General features: G+C 40.8%; 1 protein-coding gene across 1 annotated transcript in view; it reads left to right on the forward strand.

Annotated features, from left to right (window-relative positions):
* Positions 1–3,206: 3,206 nt before the first annotated feature.
* LOC120030586 (uncharacterized protein KIAA0232-like) overlaps positions 3,207–26,820 on the forward strand; it is a 34,913-nt gene continuing 11,299 nt past the window's right edge. The window contains exons 1-3 of the mRNA XM_038976008.1: positions 3,207–3,305; positions 11,877–12,432; positions 25,391–25,531. Coding sequence (XP_038831936.1) covers positions 12,214–12,432; positions 25,391–25,531 — 360 coding nt within the window. The 5' untranslated portion in view covers positions 3,207–3,305; positions 11,877–12,213. The remainder of the gene's footprint in view (positions 3,306–11,876; positions 12,433–25,390; positions 25,532–26,820) is intronic.

Here is a 26,820-nt window from a genome sequence, read left to right on the forward strand (position 1 = left end):
AGTTCCTTGGTGTCCACATCACCAACAAACGATCATGGTCCAAACACACCAAGACAGTCATGAAGAGGGCACGACAACACCTTTTCACCCTCAGGAGACTGTAAAGATTTGGCATTGGTCCCCAGACCATCAAAAAGTTATATAGCTGCACCATCGAGAGCATCCTGATTGGTTGCATCACCACCTGGTATGGCAACTGCTCGGCATCCGACCGTAAGGCGCTACAGAGGGTAGTGCATATGGCCCAGTACATCACTGGGGCCATTCTTCCTGCCATCCAGGACCTATAAACTATGCGTGTCAGAAGAACTTTGTTTTGTACACTGCTGCTACTCGCTGTTTATTGTCTATGCATAGTCACTTTACCCCTACCTACATTTACAAATTACCTCAACTAACCAGTACCCCCTCACATTGACTCAGTACCGGTACCCCCTGTATATTGTGCATTATTGTTATTTTATTGTGTTACTTTTTATTTTAAAAAATTACTTTAGTTTATTTAGTTAAATATTTTCTTAACTCTATTTTCCTTGAACTGCATTGTTGGTTAAGGGCTTGTAAAGTAAGCATTTCACGGTAAGGTCTACACCTGTTGTATTCGGAGCATGTGACAAATACAATTTGATTTGATTTGTTTCAGAGTACTTCTATTCTGTTTTAACACTTTCTGTGTATCATAACACTTACATTGGGGTTTCCATTCAAACATCATCCAAACACCAGATCTCAGCTTTGGTGCACTACTTTTCATGGTTTCACTACACAATCATGGTGTTTTGAGTCTTTATATTTTTACAGTGAAGTCATGATTGGCTGAGATAATGGATGGGCTGGACATGCCTAGAGATGAGTTTAGATTGGTCTGCCATGTACTGTAATACGCTTCTGTCTTTAACATGAGCTGCTCAGTATGTGTAGATAATCCATTTCACAGTAAGGTCTACTACACCTGTTGTATTCGGCGCATGTGACAATAAAATTTGTTTGTTTCTTAAGAATAATTTGAGAACATAAATTTAAATGGAACCATGAGGAAACCTGTAGGAAACATTATGCTGAAGTAATGAAATTCCCACAGATGAATGTTGTTTCTTAAGGTTCTCTGAACTATTTGAGATCGTTGGAGAACATTCCTAGAACATTGCCAAAATTGAATTGAAATGTAACCCTGTTCTAACTTTTAGGAAATGTTCTGTTAAAGTAAAAACATTTTTTTTGTAAAGTTCCTTAAATGTGCTGAGAAGGTTCCAAAGCCTAGCAACTATCCTGCACCATTCCCAGAAAGTTGTGGGAAAGTTATACGCAAAATAAATAACCATAGGACAACCACTCTCTCACAAAGTTCTAAAAAACATTGGGTTCTCAGAACGTTATGTGCTAGCTGGGTAGAGTGAACAGTCTACTATGGCTTGGGTGGCTGAAGTCTTTGAACAAATGTTGTCTATTCCCAGTGGTGGAAAAAGTACCCAATTGTCATACTTGAGTAAAAGTAAAGATACCTTAATAGAAAATGGCTCAAGTAAAAGTGAATCACCCAGTAAAATCCTACTTGAGTAAAAGTACAAAAGTATTTGGTTTTAAATATACTTAAGTATCAAAAGTAAATGTTATTGCTAAAATATACGTAAGCATCAAAAGTAAAAGTTTAAATCATTTCAAATTCCTTATATTAAGCAAACCAGACGGCACCTGTTTCTTGTTTTTTAAATTTATTTACGGATAGCTAGGGGCGTGCTCCAACACAATTTAGTGAGTCCGCCAGATCAGAGTCCGTAGGGATGACCAGGGATGTTCTCTTGATAAGTGTGTGAATTAGACCATTTTCCTGTCCTGCTAAGCATTCAAAATGTAACGAGTACTTTTGGGTGTCAGGGAAAATGTATGGAGTAAAAAGTACATAATTTTCTTTAAGAATGTAGTGAAGTAAAAGTAGTCAAAAATATAAATTGTAAAGTAAAGTTATCCCCAAAAACGACTTAAGTAAAAATACTTGAAAGTACTACTCCAGTACTTTACATCCCTGGCTCTTCCTCTGAAACTGCCTGATATAGAGGTCCTGGATGACAGGGAGCTCGGCCCCAGTGATGTACTGGGAAGTCCGCATCACCCTCTGTAGCGCTTTGAGGTGAGGGAGAAGAGGCTCTGCCGTGCCCTCTTCAGGACAATGAATTTAGGCCATGTTTTATCATACAATTGAACTAAAAAAAAACAATGAGAATGAGATTCGCAGCACAATTACTTTTGATTTGTTTAAAAAAAAAGTATAAGCACAACTAGGCCTAGTTTTAATTTCAAGGCAATTGAGTTGCGCCTCTAAATTATGTATAGTGTTCAGAATGCCAAGTTTACAATTACCACCAAAAGCAGTGGATTAATTTGTCACTTTGGATATTGGCTTATTTCCAGTGGTGGAAAAAGTACTCAATTGTCATACTTGTGTAAAAGTAAAGATACCTTAATAGAAAATGACTCAAGTAAAAGTGAAAGTCACCCTGTAAAATATTCCTTGGGTAAAAGTCTAAAAGTATTTGATTTGAAATATAAGAAGTTTCAAAAGTAAAAGTATAAACCATTTAAAATTCCTTATAGTAAACAAAACACATGGCACAATTTTTGATTTTGTTTTTAATTGTCGGATAGCCAGGGATGACACTCCAACACTCCGCCACATCAGAGGCAGTAGGGTTGACCGGGGTTGTTCTCTTGTTAAGTGCGTGAATTGGACTTTTGGGTACTTTTCGGTGTCAGGGAGAATGTATTTGGTAAAAGTACATTATTTGCTTTAGGAATGTAGTGAAGTAAAAGTAAAAGTTGTAAAAAATATAAATAGTAAAGTACAGATACCCCCAAAAACTACTTAAATAGTACATCAAAGTATTTTTACTTAAGTACTTTACACCACTGCTAAAAACTCACATTTTGAGAGACGTACTATTTGCCATTCTGATGCAATCGTGAGCGGATGAATAAATCCTACTGGTTGTAGGATGGTAGAGGTTCGCCTTGTTGCCTGGAGACTGATGGGGCGGAAGCTTTCGGTATGAAACTGTCCCTGTATGCACGACATGTTGGATCAAAAGGAGCCATTGCTCAGAGGGGCAGGGCCTTCGCGTCAGAGCCGTAATGTCGTCAGATTCATGTAATGTCGAAATATCGGCATTGAAAACAGCGCTGTCGCGGTTGCCGTTTGGCGTCCATGATAAGTGATGCTACTGCAGAGGATTCCGGAGCGCGAGCTCGGAACGCAGCGGGAGAGAAGTAACCACTCCCCCTCTTCTCCTCTTTACTTCAAGTAACGGCAGGTAAGGAAACAATATCTTAATAATAATGTTTACTAAAAAGCGCAATATATTTCAAGTTACGTTACATAGTGAGAATTCGTGGCGTATGTTATTTTTTATTTTTTTAAACGTCTCAGGTCCGGGTTAGGTCAGTCAGCCGCTCCTCCTCTGTCGTTTCACAACAGTTTTTTTTGTCGGAATGTTGTACTGTTACTTTGCAGTGTTTTGATGGGACTACTCAGTTCCAATGTTGGCCCCTTCCCCACACTAAATTCCCGAAATGGTATGGATTGATAATGTTGTCGTATCGTTTAACTTTAGGGAAGTGACTTGAGCCAGTGTGTACAATGGCGTTAAATGGGAAACCGCGTTCTGTAATTCCACCATCATAGCAGCAGTCAACGGTCATCTGCCCACACGCCTACTGTTAGCGAGAACTGCGTCAAGTTTACAGTGACAATGTCATTCAAATACAATTCTAAATACTACCGTTACCCAAATGAATTCCCTAAGCAGTAGATCAATCATGTATAGGCGTTTATTACTGGATGTGGACAGCTAACTAGCTACCTTCGCTTACGTTAGCTAGTTACTGTAGCTACGTTAAGTATCCTAGGTTAGTTCCGTTAACTAGTTAGCTAGCGGTCGCCATTTGAGTGCGTGGACGGCCACTGGCTGTCAAACATTGGATAAGTTAAAATTTGCTCGTTTCAAGTTAACGTGTTATCGTAATTTTATGCTAGCTACAAACTTTGTGGCTAGCTAACGCTAGGGGAATTTTGAACGTTTGCTATAGCCCTGGCTAGTTGAATGTGTGTGGTGCTGCTAGCTAGGGTTGGCTAGCTTTGTTTGATGGTGTCTAATGAAATGGCTACCTCGTAAGAAAAGTCCTATATCACTAGCTAGTTTTATGCTTATCAGCTGACTTACTATCCCCCGTTGGTTAATGTGAACATTGGCTAACTAAGCTAGCTAGCTATCATGCAGAATAATCCATGGCTACCGTTAGTTAGCTAGCAAGGCACCTTTTAGTGTCAAGGAAGTTTGCTGAAGCCAGCCAGTCACTGATGTGTCTCCTGTCATTTGTTAGCTAGCTAGATTGACATCAACAAGCCATAGGATAACAGTGACGTATAATCTATAGTGCATGCCCAACGTTAGATCGGCTGTGCTGTTCAGAGCAAGATGTCGTATTTTTAAAATTGTATTATGAACCAAACAAATACAAAAACAGAAATACACAAACAAGAGTACATAAACCTAACAGACAGGGAGGGGTATTACATATCAAGATGCATTTTAAATGGTGCGTATTGCTGATAATTTCTAAATAAAATGTAAATTCTATCTTAAATAATGTGAAGAAGGGTTTGTTCTCCGCCCACTTCATTTTATGGATGAAGAATCTTCCATTAAAAATAAACAAATTAGCAATGAAACTTAAATCAGGGTCCATATCATTTGGATTAAAATAAAACATACAGTTGAAGTCGAAGTTTACATACAGCTTAGCCAAAGGCATTTAAACTCAATTTTTCACAATTCCTGACATTTAGTCCTAGTAAAAAATACCCTGTCTTAGGTCAGTTAGGATCACCACTTTATTTTAAGAATGTGAAATGTAAGAATAATAGTAGAGAATGATTTAGTTCAGCTTTTATTTCTTTCATCACATTTCCAGTGGGTCAGAAGTTTACATGCATTCAATTAGTATTTGGTAGCATTGCCTTTACATTTTTCAACTTGGGTCAAAAGTTGCGGGTAGCATTCCACAAGCTTCCCACAATAAGTTGGGTGAATTTTGGCCCATTCCTCCTGACAGAGCTGGTGTAACTGAGTCAGGTTTGTAGGCCTCCTTGCTCGCACACGCTTTTTCAGTTCTGCCCACAAATTTTCTATAGGATTGAGGTCAGGGCTTTATGATGGCCACTCCAATACCTTGACTTTGTTGTCTTTAAGCCATTTTGCCACAACTTTGGAAGTATGCTTAGGGTCATTGTCCATTTGGAAGACCCATTTGCGACCAAGCTTTAACTTCCAGACTGATGGCCTTTCAGGTTATGTCGATATAGGATTTGTTTTACTGTGGATATAGATACTTTTGTACCCGTTTCTTCCAGCATTTTTTGCACTTTTCGCACCAAAGTACGCTCATCTCTAGGAGACAGAACGCGGTATGGCGGCTGCGTGTTCCCATGGTGTTTATACTTGCGTACTATTGTTTGTACAGATGAACGTGGTACCTTCAGGCGTTTGGAAATTGCTCCCAAGGATGAACCAGACTTGTGGAGGTCTACATTTTTTTTTCTGAGGTCTTGGCTGATTTCTTTTGATTTTCCAATGATGTCAAGCACAGAGGCACTGAGTTGGAGGGTAGGCCTTGAAATACATCCACAGGTACACCTCCAATTGACTCAAATTATGTCAATTAGCCTGTCAGAAGCTTCTAAAGCCATTACATCATTTTCTGGAATTTTCCAAGCTGTTTAAAGGCACAGTAACTTAGTGTATGTAAACTTCTGAGCCACTGGAATTGTGATACAGTGAATTATAAGTGAAATAATCTGTCTGTAAACTACTAACCTACTTGCAAAACTATAGTTTATTAACAAGAAATTTGTGGAGTGGTTGAAAAACGAGTTTTAATGACTCCAACTTAAGTGTATGTAAACGTCCAACTTCAACTATACTTCTTTCACCTTAATAGATATACAATATTTGCCAGACAACAACGAGACTTTGTTCCAGTTCACTTGTCCTAGGGCTGCATTCGACAAAATTTTAGCAGAGGGAATAGTAACATCTTGACAGTTTTCTTATATACATGTTATTATTACATTTATAGTTTAAAATGTAAATTCCTTTCAAGCTGTATTGAGGCTACAAAATCCTCAACATTTTCACTTGGAGTATTGTTATATTCTCCTAAAAGAAGAATAGCACCTTTTAGGGACAGCTCTAAAACTATTTGAAACTCCTCAGCAGTGAATGGAACATTGTGTCTCATGAAATCTGGATAATCATATACTTGTCCATCATTATTCAATAATTGTTTAACCTAGATAATGCTGTTGTCAAACCAGTTCTGGAAAAACAAACACTTGTTTTTGTATTTTATGTTTTTATTTTTTCCAGATTGTATATCTATGTGGGGGAAAGTTATGGCTTGTACATGAGGTTCCAAGTTAGAAGTACTTGTTTATGAAAGTTAGCAAGCTTAATTGGGATCTTACCCACATCAAAGTTGCATTTGAGTAGGAATTCTAGACCACCAATTTGTTGGAATATTAAATTAGGGATTATATTCCAAATGCAATCCTAATTTCTTAAATAATTTTGTTTCCATATGATCTTAAAGATTATATTAGAGGTTTTAAAATCCAGAGCATTCAACCCTCTCTCACTTTGGGTACTACATATTACCACTTTTCTTAAATAATGAGTTTTTTTCCCTCCATATGAAGTTAAATAATTTAGTTTCAACCATTTTAGTTACTGACAGAGGAACATCCAAGGCAAGGGAGGTATAAACTAATCGGGACTGAACTTCAGATTTTGGCAAAAGTACATGTCCAGATAAAGAAATATCTCTTAATAACAACTTGACAACTTTTCCGGCATCTTAGCATACGTATCGATGAATCCTTGTGACATATGAAATACGAGTGATAGTGTAATAACTACGTAAAAAATGTATGAACGTGTTAAATTGTGACGTGCGGTCATATTCAGGTCCTGATTGGTCAACAAGCTTATTTGACACGTCAAATTGTGTTATTTTACACGTCAAAGACCCAAACGGCGTTCCATAGAAATCCTGGTTGAGAATGAAACGACTGAACAAATGAACAACGAAACAGCACAGCAAGTAAGTGAAAGAAATAGGTTTTGATTATGTTTTACTGGTAATGGGGACATACGTAAATGACAAATAACTTTTTGGTGTGTGTGTGTAACCTTTATTTAACAAGGCAAGTCAGTTGAGAACAAATTCTTATTTACAATGACGGCCTGGACGACGCTGGGCCAATTGTGCGTCGCCCTATGGAACTCACAATCACGGCCGGATGTGAGACAGCCAGGATTCGAACCAGGGACTGTAATGACGCCTCTTGCACTGAGATGCAGTGCCTTAGACCGCTGCGCCCGTGTGTGTGTGTGTATGTTAACTATTTAACTGTGCTAGAATGCTTAAAAGGCCGCAATTTAAAAAAAATCGGTTATCGGTATCAGGTTTTTTGGCAAGGAAAATATCGGGTATCGGCCAAGAATGTCATATTGGTGCATCCCTAATTTTTACCCAAAAAGCTAGATCGGAAGAACAAGCATGAGTCTCTTGCAGTAAGTTAAAGTCTGCATTAAACCGTTTGCAATACAGGAAAATAGCCTTACGTTTGAGTAAATTACGAATACCCCTGACGTTAATTGAACAAAGAGATAAAGACAAACTTCAACCAACGACCTTATGCTAATATAAGCTTTTCCTAAGGATATGTAACTCAAAAGGATTTCCATCCCATTATTAACCCCTCCAACAAAAAACAAAGTAATATTGGTCATAAAGTTACCAAATTATACTTACTCCCACAAGGGGGAGACATTGTGTAGACCTTACAATAAGCAGTTATTCACCCTTAGTTTAGTTTACAAGTTTTCAGGTCAGGCTTTTCTCATTCAAGTGTTTGTGTAAATTCTTTACAATAAAAAGCTGCTTTTCACCTGGCAATTAGTTTGTGTTTAGGCCTACCAGTTCTGTCCAAGTTAGACTGGCTCTCTCTCAAATGTTCTGATTTGGCCGCATTTCTTTCCCATGGATGATCACTCTTGCACTGACAGACAAATGCTGTTTTCCCTGCCATTCGAGCTGTAGCCACCATCGGCCACAGTTTCTCATGTCATTTTGTCCGCTGAGGTCAGATCCTCTGTGATCCTGAATTTTTGCTTGATGAGGAACTCACAATTCTTCGCTCGCCTCCAGAGAAGATCCCGTGTAGAGCTGTTGGTAAACCGGATGATGGTTGTCCTCAGTCTCTTGTCTTGATCCTTGAGTCTTCCCAAACGATAAACGATGAACGATGTCAACATTTTCCTGAAGTTTGGCTTTTGATTCGAAAATGACACAGATGTCAACAAATCTGCATTTGATGTCCTCACCCACCTGCTCTGGAAATCCATGGAGCCTCACCTTTTGCTCGAGTTAAGCCACCATTTTTTCATTTGCCTGGCCGATAACTTCCATTTTCTTCATGTCATTTGAGGGTTTTCACTTCTCCAAAGATAAAGTCAACATATATATTTTTTTATGACCTCAATTTTCATTGTATTCTCCCTAACCATGTCCTCCAAGCTATTTGCCCTTTCATTCATCTCTGCTGTCAAAAGAATCACAATATTGTTTTGCATTTCAAGAAGTGACATGCCCCCTTTTCCCCCTGGGGCTTGACTGGAGTGCCGGCCTAAGGTAACGGCCTGAGCTGGTGACTGGATGGACGCAAGTTGTGAGCATTTTCATCACCCAAAGCATTATTTGCCCCCACACTTACATTCTGAAGAGGAGTACCCAAAACCATACCATCTTTTGCTGTTAATTGTCCATATGATGATTTCTCCATTTCTTTTATTTTGGTTCTGGTCGTGGAAGTTTCCATGTACTGTAGACAAGCTAGTTTTTGAGCTAGCTAGCTGATCTGGCTATCTAGTGTTGTCGCTAACTTAATCGTTTTAGAGGTTAATAACTTGCAGAAAGTAATCAATTACTTTTGTAAACTAAACCATATTCATACGGGGGTTTATTCGGGTGAGGAAATCCAATAATTCCTTCAGCTACCAAAAATAACGCATCAGCAATGACTGCCAACTCGCGCGCAACCTCTGTTCAGAGCAAGATGTTGGAACTAGCAAGTGTCAGCGAACTAGCTAACATTAGCTTTCACTGTAAAAAATATGGCTGTTTATAGTTTTGTATTGGATGCCAACTATGTACTGAGTTGACCAATCGTGTTGCTGTTTGAAATAGTTTTGCATCGGTATATATCTATGGCCATCTATTGTAAAGCTCTCAATCTTGCCCTTTTGATGCCTATAACGGGCAACCCATAACGTGCATCTGTAATTGAGACTAGAAAGCCACCCAATCAAATGAGTTCAGCCTCCATTTGCTCTTCACATCGTTCCCTTGCCTAATGTACTAAAATAAACAGAACAGATGCTCAATTAAGTTCTGGTCCATTTGTGTTAAGAGAAGAGAGAGAGAGAGAGAGACATTAAATTACTGAAATAATTTCAAGAAGTGTTTGCAACTCTGAATTGCAGTTTGTTTTATTTTTTATAAATGACAAAGTTTAACAACTGACCCACAGATTTCTTCTTAAATAATCTTGTAAGAGTCTGCTGACTTAAACAGGCTTCAATATTGTGCATGACACAAGTAATTTTTCCAACAATTGTTTACAGACAGATTATTTCACTTATAATTCACTGTATCACAATTCCAGTGGATCAGAAGTTTACATACACTAAGTTGACTGTGCCTTTAAACGGCTTTGAAAATTCCAGAAAATGATCGTATGGCTTTAGAAGCTTCTGATAGGCTAATTGACATAATTGGAGTCAATTGGAGGTGTACCTGTGTATGCATTTCAAGGCCTACCTTCAAACTCAGTGCCTCTTTGCTTGACATAATGGGAAAATCAAAAGAAATCAGCCAAGACCTCAGAAAAAAAATTGTAGACCTCCACGAGTCTGGTTCATCCTTGGGAGCAATTTCCAAACGCCTGAAGGTACCACGTTCATCTGTACAAACAATAGTACGCAAGTATAAACACCATGGGACCACGAAGCTGTCATACCGCTCAGGAAGGAGACGCGTTCTGTCTCCTAGAGATGAACGTACTTTGGTGCAACTTATTGTGTGAAGCTTGTGGAAGGCTACCCAAAAGGTTGGACCCAAGTTAAACAATTTTAAAGGCAATGCTACCAAATACTAATTGAGTGTATGTAAACTTCTGAGCCACTGTGAATGTGATGAAAGAAATAAAAGCTGAAATAAATCACTCTACTATTATTCTGACATTTCACATTTCTTAAAATAAAGTGGTGATCCTAACTGACCTCAAACAGGGAATATTTACTAGGATTAAATGTCAGGAATTGTGAAACTGAGTTTAAATGTTTTTGGCTAAAGTGTATGTACATTTCCGACTTCAACTGTATGTCCATTCAGACAGGCTACTTTAGGAATCTTTCCGGACTCAATTTGTTTAAATAAGAATCAAATGCTCCTGTCATGATTTAAATCGTGTAAAAGGCCTATTTTCAGTAGCTTAGGCTACATTATTTCTCACATTACAGCATCCTTGCTTTGAAGAATGGTCGAATGACCGCAGCAGCAGCTTTTATACAAATATAAAAGTGGGAGAAAACCCATCGGACTTCGCTTGAATGGTTTTGTGCGTCGAAATAGGATCTGCATAAAGAAAATGTAATGCAGAAAAGCCAACGACAAGGTAGGCATATCTTAGTTTTGACTCTGTTAATGTTGTCATTACAAAAATATGATAAATCCTTTCCAACCTGGCATTTGTTAAATATTTACTTTATACCTTGAATAATAAGGCAATGCCTTAATAATAACGAAGTGTAATCTCCCCTTTTATGACCCCCGTGTACATTGGCCTGGCCAATTACCGTAACCTCAAATTGTGTGTTATACAGCCGGCAGCTGGCGCTAGTGGAACACATTGTAAAGGGTGTCTGAACTTCTTGATTGGGACTTGTTTAATATTTGGCTCATTTAATAAATGCTAGCTGCCATGACTGAATTCAAACGCACGTTGATTTCTGTGTGTGTGTGTTCGCAGCTGGGAAGACTTAGCCAAATCCTTTAACCAATTAGTGGGGCTAGATGGGGACTGTCAAAATGTTGCAGACTTTTTTTTTCTCTTTTTTTTTTTTTGATTACTCATTAAATGCTTTCACATTTGTTGGTTTGGAGGCCACTGAAATGTGGAGCTATTGGAGTTAACATATTGTTCCATGTACATTGTGTAATTTACTGATGGTCTCTATCTAGCCCCATAGGGCATTATGATCAGGTTGAGTGCAGCTGCACAAATGAATGATTACTTGTGTGCTGCCAGCTGTTGTCATGTGGGCAGGATTGAAACCAAACCCAACCTTGTGATGACGTCACGACCACAAGTCTCACAACTCAGTTATGGACTAGACTGACTTTATGACACTTTGTAGTCAATTTTGACAGTATAATAAATGTTGCATACTCATAGCGATGCCACAGACTATTTTCTAAATGACAAGTTTTTTTTTAGGAGCAGTTGCTCTTTTAAAAACCATCTGTCGGGACAGACTGCCTGTAGATATGCACTTGGGCAGGGTGGGAGATGTGGCCTGTAGTAACCAATAATTGAACAAGGTCAACAAGCCATTTTATGTTGAAGTATGTTGTGAGCAACTGCTTTGTGTTCTTTGTAAGTCTTCTAAGTCTAGGGCCTATATCATGGTTTAACAGAACACACCTTGTGAAACATTTAAATGCAACACAGAGAAGTGACGCAAGTCTGTTTCCTCTTTCAGGTTGTGCCGGTGGAGTAAACCGCAGCCCAACATGATCCCCTCCGATTGATGCGCAAACACGTCAAGTGTTTTGCCAAGCAGCTGATCGGCTTTCATCAGTTAAAGCCATGCCTGACAAGTAAAGATCCCTACTTGCTCAAGGCAATAAAACATTTTTTTAAAAACAGCCCCCTACATGTCTCTGCAAGTAGACTCCCTCTTGTCCGTCCTGCTGGAGTAAATCCCCACCTTCCAGATAGGCCCTACTGCCCTCTCTCCACCGCCCCACTACTGCCCCTCCACATCCACCTGTCACAATGCCGCTCCACCTCAGAATGGTCAACACCTAAAGATTCCCATGCGTCCAGTGAGCGACGGTCCTGCTCCTGTAAGCTTCTCGCGCCCCCACCCCCCAGTTGGCCCCCTGCCCACCTCTGAGATGTCCCTGCTCCACTCGCTGGGCCCAGTGCAGAGCTGGTTGGGCCAGGAGCTGGAGAAGTGCGGGATCGATGCCATGATCTACACCCGCTACGTCCTCAGCCTGCTCCTGCACGACAGTTACGACCTGCAGGATCAGGTGGGTTTCCAGCAGTAACAATGTCTTGTTAAACATGATGGTCTCTAGTACCCCCACTTGGTTAAAGCAATATCAGTTCTAGTGATCGTAACATTTAGAAAATAAGGGAAAAGGGATACCTAGTCAGTTGCACAACTGAATCTTTTCAACCAAAATGTCTTCCATATTTAACCCAACCCATCTGAATCAGAGATGATAACAATGAATAACAAGGAAAGCCAAAGGCGGTGCCTAAAGAAATTATTCACACCCCTATTCCACATTTTTTTCTCTCACACAACTACACACAGTACTCATAATGACAAAGTGAAAACATGTTTTTAGAAATGTATTGAAAAATGAAATAGATACACTATATATACAAATGTTTGTGGAGACCCTTTCAAATGAGTGGATTTGGCTATTTCCGCCATACCCACTGCTGACAGGTGTATAAAATCGAGCACAGAGCCATTGCAATCTCCATAGACCAACATTGGCAGTAGAATGGCCTTTACGGAAGAACTCAGTGACTTTCACTCTCCTATGACACGTGGCACTGTCATAGGATGCCAACTTTCCAACAAGTAAGGTCAAACTTCTGCCCTGCTAGAGCTGCCCCTGTCAACTGAAAGTGCTGTTATTGTGAAGTGGAAACGTCTAGGACCAACAATGGCTCAGCCGCGAAGTGGTGTGCCACACAAGCTCAGAATGGGACCGCCGAGTGCTGAAGCGTTTGTCCTCGGTTGCAACACTGCCTCTGGAAGCAACGTCAGCACAACAACTGTTCGTCGGGAGCTTCATGAAATGGCTTTCCATGGCTGAGCAGCTGCACACAAGCCTAAGATCACCATATCCAATGCCAAGCGTCGGCTGGAGTGGTGTATAGCTCGCTGCCATTGGATTCTGGAGCAGTGGAAACGCATTCTCTAGAGTGATTAATCACGCGTCACCATCTGGCAGTCTGATGGACGAATCTGGGTTTGGCAGATGCCAGGAGAAAGCTACTTGCCCGAATGCATAGTGCCAACTGTAAAGTTTGGTGGAGGAGGAATAATGGTCTGGGGCTGTTTCTCATGGTTCAGGCTAGGCCCTTTAGTTCCAGTGAAGGGAAATCTTAACACTACAGCAAACAATGACATTCTAGATGATTCTGTGCTAGCAACAGTTTGGGGAAGGCCTTTTCCTGTTTCAGCATGAAAATGCCCCCGTGCACAAAGCGAGGTCCATACAGAAATGGTTTGTCGATCTGTGTGGAAGAACTTGAATGGCCTGCACAGAGCTGTGACCTCAACCCCATCGAACACCTTTGGGAAGAATTGGAACGCCAACTGCGAGCCGGGCCTAATCTCCCAACAGTTGGTAATGTAGTGTATCTAATAAATACCCCTGAGTCAATACTCTGTAGAAGCACCTTTTGACAGCGATTACAGCTATGAGTCTTTCTGGATAATTCCTATAAGAGCTTTGCACATTTGGATTGTACAAAATGAGCACCTTTTAAAAAAATGTATTCTTCAAGCTCTGTCAAGTTGGTGGTTGATCATTTCTAGACAGCCCATTCAAATCTTGCCATGTATTTTCAAGCCGATTTCAGAAAACTGTAACTAGACCACTCCGGAACATTAACTATTTTGGTAAGAAACTCCAGTGTAGATTTGGCCATGTTTTAGGTTATTGTCCTGCTGAAAGGTCAATTTGTCTCACAGTGTCTGTTAGAAAGCAGACTGAACCATGTTTTCCTCTAGGATTTGTGCAAAACTCCCTAGTCCTTGCCGATGACAAGTATACCCATAAAATGATGCAGCCACCACCATGCTTGAAAATATGAAGTGTTACTCAGTGATGTGTTGTGTTGGATTTGACCCAAACATAATACTTTGTATTTAGGACATAATATAGAATAACTATCTTCAAAGTAATGACTCGGGATGTCGGGTTTGATATGAAAGCTTCTTTTAGTAATAATACTTGATCACGTTACATTTAACAACTTTAGATTCTACAGAGCAATGCCAGCAAGCTGCTAGCGCAAAGGAGCCATATAATCACCTGTTAATTGCACTTAACTAGCGAGTTCACTCTCTACTTCCTGTCGCAAGGCATTCTGGAACTTGCAGTCAAAAGCGTAATTCAATACTAACCAATACAATTACATACGTAAATAACTGTAAAGAAATATCTTTAGATACAGCTCAATGAATTAACTTAAACATTAACTCTGTAACACATTAAAGTTACAACACATAAAGTACATTTTTTTTTGCCACATTTCTTGCAGTTTTACTTTAGTGCCTTATTGCAAACAGGATGCATATTCTGTACAGGCTTCCTTCATTTTACTTTGTCATTTAGGCTTATATTGCAAAGTAACTACAAATGTTGAACCATCCTAAGTTCATCCTAAAATCACTATTGGCCTCATAGTGAAATCCCAGATCGGTTTCCTTCCTCTCCGGCAACTGTAGACAATTTCAATTACTTTCACTGGTAAAGGGGACAAACTGAGAAGTGAAATTACATTTGAACAGTTTACTCTCATTATTAGAACTTCAATATTCAAATATGATGGAAGGATTGGTGTTTTGAATTTGGTCAAGTTTGTGTCTAAAAACTATTGTTATCCATCAACAATAATACGCCACCAGGTATAGACAACCGAGATGGGCAAACTATTGAGAATGGTAGCAGACTTTCCACCCCTATTTGCCATGTTTTTAACAAAAGCCTAAAGGATTGTGTGTATCCACAGGCGTGGAAGGAAGCTATAGTAATTCCACTACCTAAAAATGGTAAAGCACCCTTTGCTGGCTCTAACAGGCACCCAATCAAGTTGCTGCCTGTTCTTAGTAAACTAATGGAGAAAATTGTTTTGAACTTATTACAAAAATATATGTTTGTTAACTACTGACTTTCAACTTGTACTGCAGTGACTCTGATGACTGATGATTGGCTAAAAGCTGTATTTTAGATTTCAGTGCAGCCTTTGATATTATTGATCATAATTTGTTATTGAAAAAAACTCACTTGATATGGCTTTACATCACCTGCCATCACATGGTTGGAGAGTTACTTATCCAGTAGAACTGAGTATTCTTCAATGGGAGCTTCTCTAACGTCAGATACAGTGCATTTGGAAAGTATTCAGGCCCCTTCCCCTTTTCCATATTATGTTACAGCCTTATTCTAAAATTGATAAGGGGTTGAAAAAACGATTTAATCAATCACACACAATACCCCATAATGACAAAGCGAAAACAGGTTTCTAGAAATATGGTAAATTCAGTTGTTTGGACATGATTTGGAAAGGCACACACTTGTCTATATAAGGTCCCACAGTTGACAGTGCATGTCAGAGCAAAAACCAAGCCATGAGGTTGAAGGAATTGTCCGTAGAGCTCCGAGACAGGATTGTGTCGAGGCACAGATCTAGGGAAGGGTACCAAAACATTTCTGCAGCATTGAAGGTCCCCAAGAACACAGTGGCCTCCATCATTCTTAACTGGAAGATGTTTGGAACCACTGAGACTCTTCCTAGAGCTGGCTGCCCGGCCAAACTGAGCAATCGGGGGAGAAGAGCCTTGGTCAGGGAGGTGACCAAGAACCCGATGGTAGTTCTGACAGAGTTCCTCTGTGTGGAGATGGCAGAATCTTCCAAAAAGACAGCCATCTCTGCAGCACTCTGCCAATCAGGCCTTTTTGTAGTAGAGTGGCCAGTCTACAGTAAAAGGAACATGACAGCCCGCTTGAAGATTGCCAAAAGGCACCAAAAGGACTCTCAGACCATGAGAAACAAGATTCTCTGGTCTGATGAAACCAAGATTGAACTCCTGAATGCCAAGCATAACGTCTGGAGGAAACCTGGTACCATCCGTATGGTGAAGCATGGTGGCAGCATCATGCTGTGGGGATGTTTTTCAGCGGCAGGGACTGGGAGACTAGTCAGGATCGAAGGAAAGATGAACAGAGCAAAGTACAGAGCCTTGATGAAAACCTGCTCCAGAGCACTCAAGACCTCAGACTGCGGTGAAGGTTCACCTTCCAACAGGATAACAACCCTAAGCACACAGCCAAGAACACACAGGAGTGGCTTCGGGACAAGTCTCTGAATGTCCTTGAGTGGCCCAGCCAGAGCCCGGACTTGAACCCTATCTAACAACTTTGGAGAGACTTGAAAATAGCTGTGCAGCGACTCTCCCCATCCAACCTGACAGAGCTTGAGAGGATCTGCAGAGAAGACTGGGAGAAACTCCCCAAATACAGGTGTGCCAAGCTTGTGGCGTCAGACCCAAGGAGACTCGAGGCTGTAATCGCTGCCAAAGGTGCTTCAACAAAGTACCTAGTAAAGGGTCTGAATAGATATTTAAATTTGATATAGAATTTTTTTATTTGTAATAAATTGTCTAAACCTGTTTTTGCTTTGTCATTACGGGGTTATTGTGTGTAGATTGAGGGGGAAAAAACAATTGAAGTAATTTTAGAATAAGGCTGTAATGTAACAAAATGTGGAAAAAGTAAAGTTAATCTTCTCTGTTTTTACAAATGATTTGTCACTTGTCTTAGAAGAAGCTAAAATGACTGTATGCTGACGATTGCACACTATACATCAGCACCTACAGCCAGTGAGCGCACTGAGACTCTTAGCAAGTAGTTACAGTTAGTGTCAGAATGGGTAATAAACTGTTCTGAAATACATCTAAAACAATTGTATTTGGTTCAAAGCATTCTCTTAGCCCTGAACCGTTGATGAAGTTGAACTCCTAGCATTGGATAGTCAGTTATCATGGTCAAGTCATATTGACAAATTTGTTGTGAAGATTGGGAGAGGTAACCTATGTCTATTAAAAAAAAAATATGCGGTTTTGACACAGATCAACTGTACCATATTGATGTTCGGTAATAATTAAACTGTTAAGAACAAATATATTTACAATGACTGTCTACCAAGAGGCAATAGGATGCCTGCGGGGAGGGGGGCTGGTATTGAGAATGTAGGACAAAACCCACATCACAAGAGACAACACTACATAAAGAGAGACCTAAGACACACAGCACAGTAGCATCACATGACAACAACACGGTAGCGACACATGGTAGTAGCACAAACATGGTACAAATATTGTTAGGCACAGACAATAGCACAAACGGCAAAAAAGTATAGACAACAATGCATCACGCGAAACAGCCACAACTGTCAGTATGAGTGTCCATGTTTGAGTGTTTGAATGAAGAGGTTATTTTTTTTTGCAGCTCGTTCCATTCGCTAGCTGCAGCAAACTGAAAAGAGGAGTGACTCAGAGATGGGTGTGCTTTGGGGACCTTTAAAACAATGTGACTGGCAGAATGGGTGTTGTATGTGGAGGCTGAGGGCTGCAATAGATATCTCCGATAGGGGGGAGTGAGGCCAAAGAGGGTTTTTATAAATGAGCATCAACCAGTGGGTCTTGCGACAGGTATACAGAGCTGACCAGTTTACAGAGCAGTATAGAGTGCAGTGATGTGTCCTATATGGAGCATTGGTGGAAAATCTGATGGCCGAATGGTAAAGAACATCTAGCCGCTCGAGAGCACCCTTACCTGCCGATCTATAAATTACGTCTCTGTAGTCTAGCATGGGTAGGATGGTCATCTGAATCAGGGTTAGTTTGGCAGCTGGGGTGAAAGAGGAGCGATTTACTATAGAGGAAACCAAGTCTATATTTAACTTTTAGCCTGCAGCTTTGATATGTGCTGAGAGAAGGACAGTGTACCTGTGTCTAGCCATACTCCCGGGTCCTTGTATGAGGTGACTACCTCAAGCTCTAAACCAGGCCTGGGCAAAGGCCGGCCCGGGGGCCATATGCAGCCCACGACCTGATTCAAAGTGGCCAGCGGAATCATGCTCAGATAACATAAAGAATTTGCGATAGTAAAGTTTAGAAAAACGTATTTGTTATTCAAATTAAAAGCTCAATGAATACTCGCCATTGTGTAATGATGTAACTCCCACCGCTTGCGGGACATTTATTTTGAAGGAACGTATAAATAACAACTGCACGAGGACAGATGGTGACTAACAGGCTGACACACACGTCACAGTTACAAATAGTAGCTAGCTCAAAATAAATGTTTCAAAGATAAGGAAAGTAGACAACGAATGTAGGTTGTTCCAGCAAGAGTGGACATCTAAATATTTCTGTGTTGAGGTATCAGGGAAAGCTGTTTGCAAAGAGGGCATCGCTGTCTTGAAAGACTACAACTTGTCCCGACACTTCAGACGAAGCATGCAGAGTAGAGGTCGACCAATTAATCGGCATGGCCGATTTCAAGTTCATAACAATCGGTATTTTTGGATGCCGATTATGGCCGATTACATTGCACTCCACGAGGAGACTGCGTGGCAGGCTGACCACCAGTTACGCGAGTGCCGCAAGGAGGCAAGCTAAGTTGCTAGCTAGCATTAAACTTATCTTGTAAAAAAACAATCAATCTTAACATAATCACTAGTTAACTACACATGGTTGATGATATTACTAGTTTAACTAGCTTGTCCTGCGTTGCAAATAATCAATACAGTGCCTGTTAATTTATCGAACCAAAGCCTACTTTGCCAAACGGGTGATTTAACAAGCACATTTGCAAAAAAAAGCACTGTCGTTGCACTAATATACCTAACCATAAACATCAATACTCAAGTACAGTTGAAGTTGGAAGTTTGCATACACCTTTGCCAAATACATTTAAACTCAGTTTTTCACAATTCCTGACATTTAATCCTAGTAAAGATTCCCTGTCTTAGGTCAGTTAGGATCACCACTTTATTTTAAGAATGTGAAATGTAAGAACAATAGTAGAGGGATTTATTCCAACTTTTAAATACACCCAATTAGTATTTGGTAGCATTGCCTTTAAATTGTTTATCTTGGGTCAAATGGTTCGGGTAGCCTTCCACAAGCTTCCCACAATAAGTTGGTTGAATTTTGACCCATTCCTCCTGACAGAGCTGGTGTAACTGAGTCAGGTTTGTAGGCCTCCTTGCTCGCACACGCTTTTTCAGTTCTGCCTACAAATTTTCTATGGGATTGAGGTCAGGGCTTTGTGATGGCCACTCCAATACCTTGACTTTGTTATCCTTAAGCCATTTTGCCACAACTTTGGAAGTATGCTTAGGGTCATTGTCCATTTGGAAGACCCATTTGCGACCAAGCTTTAACTTCCTGACTGATGTCTTGAGATGTTGCTTAAATATATCCACATAATTGTCCTTCTTATGATGCCATCTATTTTGTGAAGTGCACTAGTCCCTTCTGCAGCAAAGCACCCCCCACAACATGATGCTGCCACCCCTGTGCTTCACGGTTGGGATGGTGTCTTCGGCTTGCAAGCCTCCCCCTTTTTCCTCCAAACATAATGATGGTCATTATGGCCAAACAGTTCTATTTTTGTTTCATCAGAACAGAGGACATTTCTCCAAAAAGTATTATCTTTGTCCCCATGTGCAGTTGCAAACCGTAGTCTAGCTTTTTTATGGCGGTTTTGGAGCAGTGGCTTCTTCCTTGCTGAGCGGCCTGTCAGGTTATGTCGATATAGGACTTGTTTTACTGTGGATAAAGATACTTTTGTACCTGTTTCCTCCATCTCAAGGTCCTTTAATGTTGTTCTGGGATTGATTTGCACTTTTCGCACCAAATTACGTTCATCTCTAGGAGACAGAACGTGTCTCCTTCCTGAGCGGTATGACGGCTGCGGGGTCCCATGTTGTTTATACTTGCGTACTATTGTTTGTACAGATGAACGTGGTACCTTCAGGCGTTTGGAAATTGCTCCCAAGGATGAACCAGACTTGTGGAGGTCTACAATTTCTTTGAGGTCTTGGCTGAGTTCTTTAGATTTTTCCCCCATGATGTTAAGCAAAGAGGCACTGAGTCTTTAGGTAGGCCTTGAAATACATCCACAGGTACACCTCCAATTGACTCAAATTATGTCAATTAGCCTATCAGAAGCTTCTAAAGCCATACTTATGGAATTTTCCAAGCTGTGTAAAGGCACAGTCAACTTAGTATATGTAAACTTCTGACCAACTGGAATTTTGATACAGTGAATTCTAGTGTCTGTAAACAATTGTTGGAAAAATGACTTGTCATTCACAAAATATATGTCCTAACTGACTTGCCAAAACTATAGTCTGTTAACAAGAAATTTGTGGAGTGGTTGAAAAACGAGTTTTAATGACTCCAACCTAAGTGTATGTAAACTTCCGACTTCAACTGTATATATTTTTTTTAAAGCTGCATGTTTAGTTAAAAGAAATTCATGTTAGCAGGCAATATTAACTAGGGAAATTGTCACTTCTCTTGCATTCTGTGCAAGCAGAGTCAGGGTATATGCAGCAGTTTGGGCCACATGGCTCGTTGCGAACACAGGCCGTAATTAATTTGCCAGAATTTTACATATTTATGACAACATTTTAGGTTGTGCAATGTAACAGCAATATTTAGACTTATGGATGCCACCCATTCGATAAAATACGGAATGGTTCCGTATTTCACTGATTTGACCATATTAATGACCTACGGCTTATTTATTATAATTAAGTCTATGATTTCATAGAGCAGTCTGAGCGGTGGTAGGCAGCACCAGGCCCGTAAGCTTTCATTCAAACAGCACTGTCCTGCGTTTGCCAGCAGCTCTTCGCAATGCTTGAAGCACAGCGCTGTTTATGACTTCAAGCCAATCAACTCCCGAGAATAGGCTGGCAATACTAAAGTGCCCATAAGAACATCCAATAGTCAAAGGTATATTAAATACAAATGGTATAGAGAAATAGTCCTATAATTTCTACAATAACTACAACCTAAAACTTCTTAACTGGGAATATTGAAGACTCATGTTGAAAGTAACCACCAGCTTTCGTATGCTCTCATGTTCTGAGCAAGGAGCTTAAACGTACCTGAATCGGTATCTGCTTTTTTTGGTCCTCCAATAATCTGTATCGGCGTTGAAAAGTCATAATCAGTCGACCTCTAATGCAGAGAAATATAGGAATATGTCTCCTGAGCAGAGGGCAAGTGCATCGAAAGAGTTGCTTTCTCAGTTGCAGAAGCAGCAAGGACTTTTCACAAACTGCATTCAGCAAACGACGGAATTGCGAGAGCTAGCTATGTACTGTCCCACAAAATTGTAAAACATAAGCCATTCGCTGAGGGCGAATTCATTAAATAATGTTTAATTGACTCTGCAGCAATATTTTGCCCCGACAAGAAAGAGCTGTCAAAATGAATAGTGACAGAGAACATGGAAAAGCAGTTGAAAGACAAGGTAACGAGGCGTAAGACCAGACTTTGAAATTAGAGGAGCTTGCTTCAGTGCAGTCAATAAAGAGCACAACCACGGGGAAAGATTTATTGGAGGAGGTGTGTGGCAAAGCTGGGACTGAGTTTTGAAAAGTTATCCAGTGTGACCACTGATGGGTGCCCAAACTTGACAGGAAAAAACGTTGGCCTTTTGAAAAGGATACAAGATCAAGTAGCTGAGCTGAATCCAGATCAGAAAATAATTTTCCTGCATTGCATTATTCATCAGGTGCTCTGTAAATGTCTCCTGAAAATGAGCCATGTTGTGGATACAGTCAATAAAGTGGTAAACTTCATAAGAGCAGAATCTTTAAACCACAGGCAGTTTGTCTCACTGTTGGAAGAGACAGAGTCGGGTCATGCAGATCTCCCCTACCACACAAACGTGAGATGGCTGAGTTTGGGGAAGGTGCTTAAAAGGGTGTGGGACCTGAAGTCGGAGATTGCTGAGTGTTTGCAAATGAAAGTAAAATGTGGATTTCCCTCAACTGCAAGATAAAGAATGGTTGGCTGATTTTGCCTTCACCGTGGACATCATGGCCCTCATGAATAAACTGAATTCCAAACTACAAGGGAAGGGCCTTTTTGCACATCAGATGTATAGCCTTGTCAAAGCCTTCAAGGGAAAATTACTCCCCCTGACCCGCCAAGTAGAAGCCAACAATCTCACCCACATTCCAACACTACTAGTCTGTTCCCTATCAGATGACCAGCGGGAGAAGTATACATTGCTGCTGTGTGCTTTGAACAGTGAGTTTTCTCATCGTTTTGAGGATTTCAAAGTGTTGGAAAATGACATGCTGTTGGTTTCCTCTCCTTTCACCTTCAATGTGGATAACGCTCCCACTGACCTGCAATTTACGCTGATCGATCTTCAGTCTGATGCAGTGATTGTTTTCTAATCAAAACAATGTCACTGACGAGGTTCTATGCATCTCTCGATGGACAAAACTTTCCAAAGATTAGGAGTCACGCTCAGAAGATGTTTGTACTGTTTGGGTCAACCTATGTGAACAGACATTTTCAGTGATGAAATATAACAAGTCAAGACAAAGATTATCTTACTGACTCTAATAGCGATGTCAGAAAATATACCTGACTGCTCTAGTCAATGCCCATCAGAGACTTCACTCCTCACACTGATTGAGTAGTTTAAATGTAATGTTGAGCTCACTCTTTCCTGTGGTTTTGTGCATACCCGTTAAAATGGATGAGAGAGCTTCCTACTGCCTGAGCTATGTTGTTGATGTAAATTGAAAACAGCGTGGGGCCTAGGATCGAGCCTTGGGGTACTCCCTTGGTGACAGGCAGTGGCTGAGACAGCAGATGTTCTGACTTTATACACTGCACTCTTTGAGAGAGGTAGTTAGCAAACCAGGCCAAAGACCCCTCTGACACCATTACTCCTTAGCCAGCTCTCAAGAATGGAATGGTTTACCGTATCAAAAGCTTTGGCCAAGTCAATAAAAATAGCATCACAACAATGCTTAGACTCAAGGGCAATGGTGACATCATTGAGGACCTTTTAAGATTGCAGTGACACATCCATAACCTGAACGGAAACCAGATTGCATACCAGAGAGAATACTATAGACATCAAGAAAGCCAGTAAGTTGATTATTGACAAGTTTTTCCAACACTTTTGATAAACAGGGCAAAAAAGAAATAGGCCTATAACAATTAGGATCAGCTTGATCTTCCCCTTTTTATATAAAGAATGCACTGTGGCTGCCTTCCCAGAGAGGAGAGACCAGTTAAAAAAGTCTGAGAAAGGCTTGGCGATGATGGGGTTAGCAACCTTAAAGAAGAAAGGGTCTAAACCATCTGACCCAGATGTTTTTTGGGGTCAAGTTTCAGGAGCTCTTTTAGCACCTCGGACTCAGTGACCGCCTGCAGGGAGAAACTTTGTAGCGCGGCAGGGGAAAAAGAGGGAGAAGTGTCGGATAGTCGCAATAGAACTGGTGGGAGATGAGGAAATGTTGGACAGGCAAGGAGGCATGGCTGAGTCAAATAGGAATCCTGACTTAATGAAGTGGTGATCAAAGAGCTCAGCCATGTTCTTGTCAGTAACAACCACATCAGCATTAAGGGACATGGGTAGCTGTGAGGAGGGTTTATTCTCCAGGTCTTTAACCGTTTTCCAGAACATCTTGGGGTTAGACCCACAGAGGGAGAACTGCTCCTTAAAGTAACCAACTTTGGCCTTCTGGATAACCTGAGTGCACTTATTTTTCATTTGCCTGAATGAGAGCCAGTCAGCATGAGTATGTGTGTGCCAAGCCTTTCGCCAAATGCAGATCTTGAGGTGGAGTAACTCTGCAAGATCGATCACCTGTTTTTAATTCTCATTTTCTTTATGGGTGCGTGTTTGTTACCACTGAAAATATCAAAAAAGAAGGTCCAAGCGTCTTCGACAGAAGGGATCAAGCTGATTCTATACCATTTTACAAGGCTTGCGCATTAATGTTTTTTCAGCAAGCATCTATGACAAATCAGGACAGGTCGTTTCACTGAGCAGCCATTACAAACAGGCTGTAAAGCAGTGATCACTAAGGTCATTACAGAAAACACCAGACTGAAACCTATCAGGCTTATTTGTGAGGATAACATATAGGAGAGTAGCCTTTTCTGGGTGTTTGGAGTCATACCTTGTGGAAATGGTAATAATCTGAGAAAGATTTAGGGAGTCCCATTGCTTTAGGACTTGGTCAGGTGGTTTAAGCATGTCCCAGTTTAGGTCACCTAGCAGGACAAATTCAGACTTAGTGTAAGGGGCCAGGAGTGCGCTTAGGGCAGGTAGGGTACAGGCCGGTGCTGATGGAAGACTATAGTACCCAGCAACAGACAACAAAGAGCTATTGAAAAGGTTTTTTAATGCTTAAAACCAGCAAATCAAATTGTTTGGGGACAGACTTGGTGGGAACAACCGAGCACTGAAGGTGATCCTTGGTAAATATTGCCACTCCCCCACCTTTGGAAGATCTGTCTTGCCAAAAACAAAGGTTATAACCAGAAAGGTTAACATTTAGTATTCAAAACACTCTTCCTTAACCACGTTTCAGTAACGACCAACACATCTGGATTGGAGCTGTGAACCCGCAATTTCAATTGATCCATTTTAGGTAATAAGCTTCTAGTGTTAACGTGCAGAAAACCCAGGCTTTTACAAGAGCATAAATCAGTGAAGCAGATATCAGAGCACAAGTCAGAATTGGGGCTAGCAACAGTAGATGGGCCATATTCATATATACTGTACATATGAATAGTGTGTAAATAGTATTTTTGTTGTCTCGGTGTCTTTCCAATATATAACTATTTTTTTTAAATGTAATGCAGTATATTATGTTCTAGTCTAACTGTTCTGTACTTTGTCATGTATTTGTACATTTTATGTGGACCCCAGGAAGAGTAGCTGCTGCATGTGCAGTAGCTAATGGGGATCCTACTAAACTAAACATAAACATAGCCAATGAAGAAGAGGGTTCTGTTTTGTATTCATTATGAGTCAGGTGATTGTAAGTGAACCTATTGATTTAAAGCCTTCTTGAATTTCTTACATTTACAATGTTCTAAAACTTGCATTTCCTTTTCCTGTTAGACGAGCTGTCCCATTAAATGACTGACGTGGAGGGATTTTGTGTGTGCAGGAAAATGACATCTTGGGCTGGGAGAAGGGAACTGGGAAGAAATGGGGCAAGAGTAAGAAGAAAGGAGGAGGGACGGACCTAAGTCTGGAGGAGATAAAGAAGCAAGCCGCTGTGCAGTGCCTGCGTTCAGCATCCGATGAAGTAAGTGCCGTTCCACTCCAGTGTCGCCACATCTCTTCACCCCATGTTTTTGTACGCGTAGTCTACTCACAGCATTGCTCATGCACTCCTGAGAAATTGAAATGATACGTTTCACTTTGACTCTTTTGAAGCTTGAATATTCAGGAGCAGTTGCATATATTGATAATTGGTACAGCAGTTCTGTGGTTATTTTGTCACACACCAGCTTGTAAGCTACAAAGCTGAAAAGGTTGAGTCATTGAAGAATGGCAGAAGCATGTACAGTGCCTTCAGAAGGTATTCATACCCCTTGACTTATTCCACTTTTTGTTATGTCATGTGCCTTTTTCTCAGGAGTGGCTTCCATCTGGCCACTCTCCCATAAAGCCCAGATTGGTGAAGTGCTATAGACTGTCCTACTGGCAGGTTCTACCATCTCAGCCAACGAACTCTGTAGTTCTGTCAGTGGTCATTGGGTTCTTGGTCACTTCCCATTGGGTTCTTGGTCACTTCCCCCCCCCCCCCTCAATCTACACACAATACCCAATAATGATTTTTATTTAAAAAATATATAATTAACATTTACACAAGTATTCAGACCCTTTACTCGGTACTTTATTGAAGCGCCTTTGGCAGTGATTACAGCCTTGAGTCTTCTTGGGTATGATGCTACAAGCTTGTCACACCTGTATTTGGAGTTTCTCCCATTCTTCTCTGCAGATCCCCTCAAGCTCTGTCAGGTTGGATGGGGAGCGTCGCTGCACAGTTATTTTCAGGTCTTTCCAGAGATGTTCGATCGGGTTAAAGTCCGGGCTCTGGCTGGGCCACTCAAGGACATTCAGAGACATGTCCCGAAGCTACTCCTGCTTTGTCTTGGCTGTGTGCTTAGGGATGTTCTGTTGGAAGGGGAACCTACACCCCAGTCTGAGTTCCTGAGTGCTCTGGACCAGGTTTTCATCAAGGATCTCTGGACTTTGCTCTGTTCAGCTTTCCCTCTCCTGACTAGTCTCCCAATCCCTGCCGCTGAAAAACATCCCCACAGCATGATGCTGCCACCATGCTTCACTGTAGGGATGGTTCCAGGTTTATTCCAGACGTTATGCTTGGCATTCAGGCCAGAGTTGAATCTTGGTTTCATCAGACCAGAGAATCTTGTTTCATGGTCTGAGAGTCTTTTTAGATGCCTTTTGGCAAACTCACAGCAGACTGTCTTTTTTACTGAGGAGTAGCTTCCGTCTGGCCACTCTACCATAAAAGCCTGATTGGTGGAGTGCTGCAAAGATGGTTGTCCTTCTGGAAGGTTTCCCGTC

The sequence above is a fragment of the Salvelinus namaycush genome, chromosome 36 (assembly GCF_016432855.1).
Source record: "Salvelinus namaycush isolate Seneca chromosome 36, SaNama_1.0, whole genome shotgun sequence".
Taxonomy (NCBI): domain Eukaryota; kingdom Metazoa; phylum Chordata; class Actinopteri; order Salmoniformes; family Salmonidae; genus Salvelinus; species Salvelinus namaycush.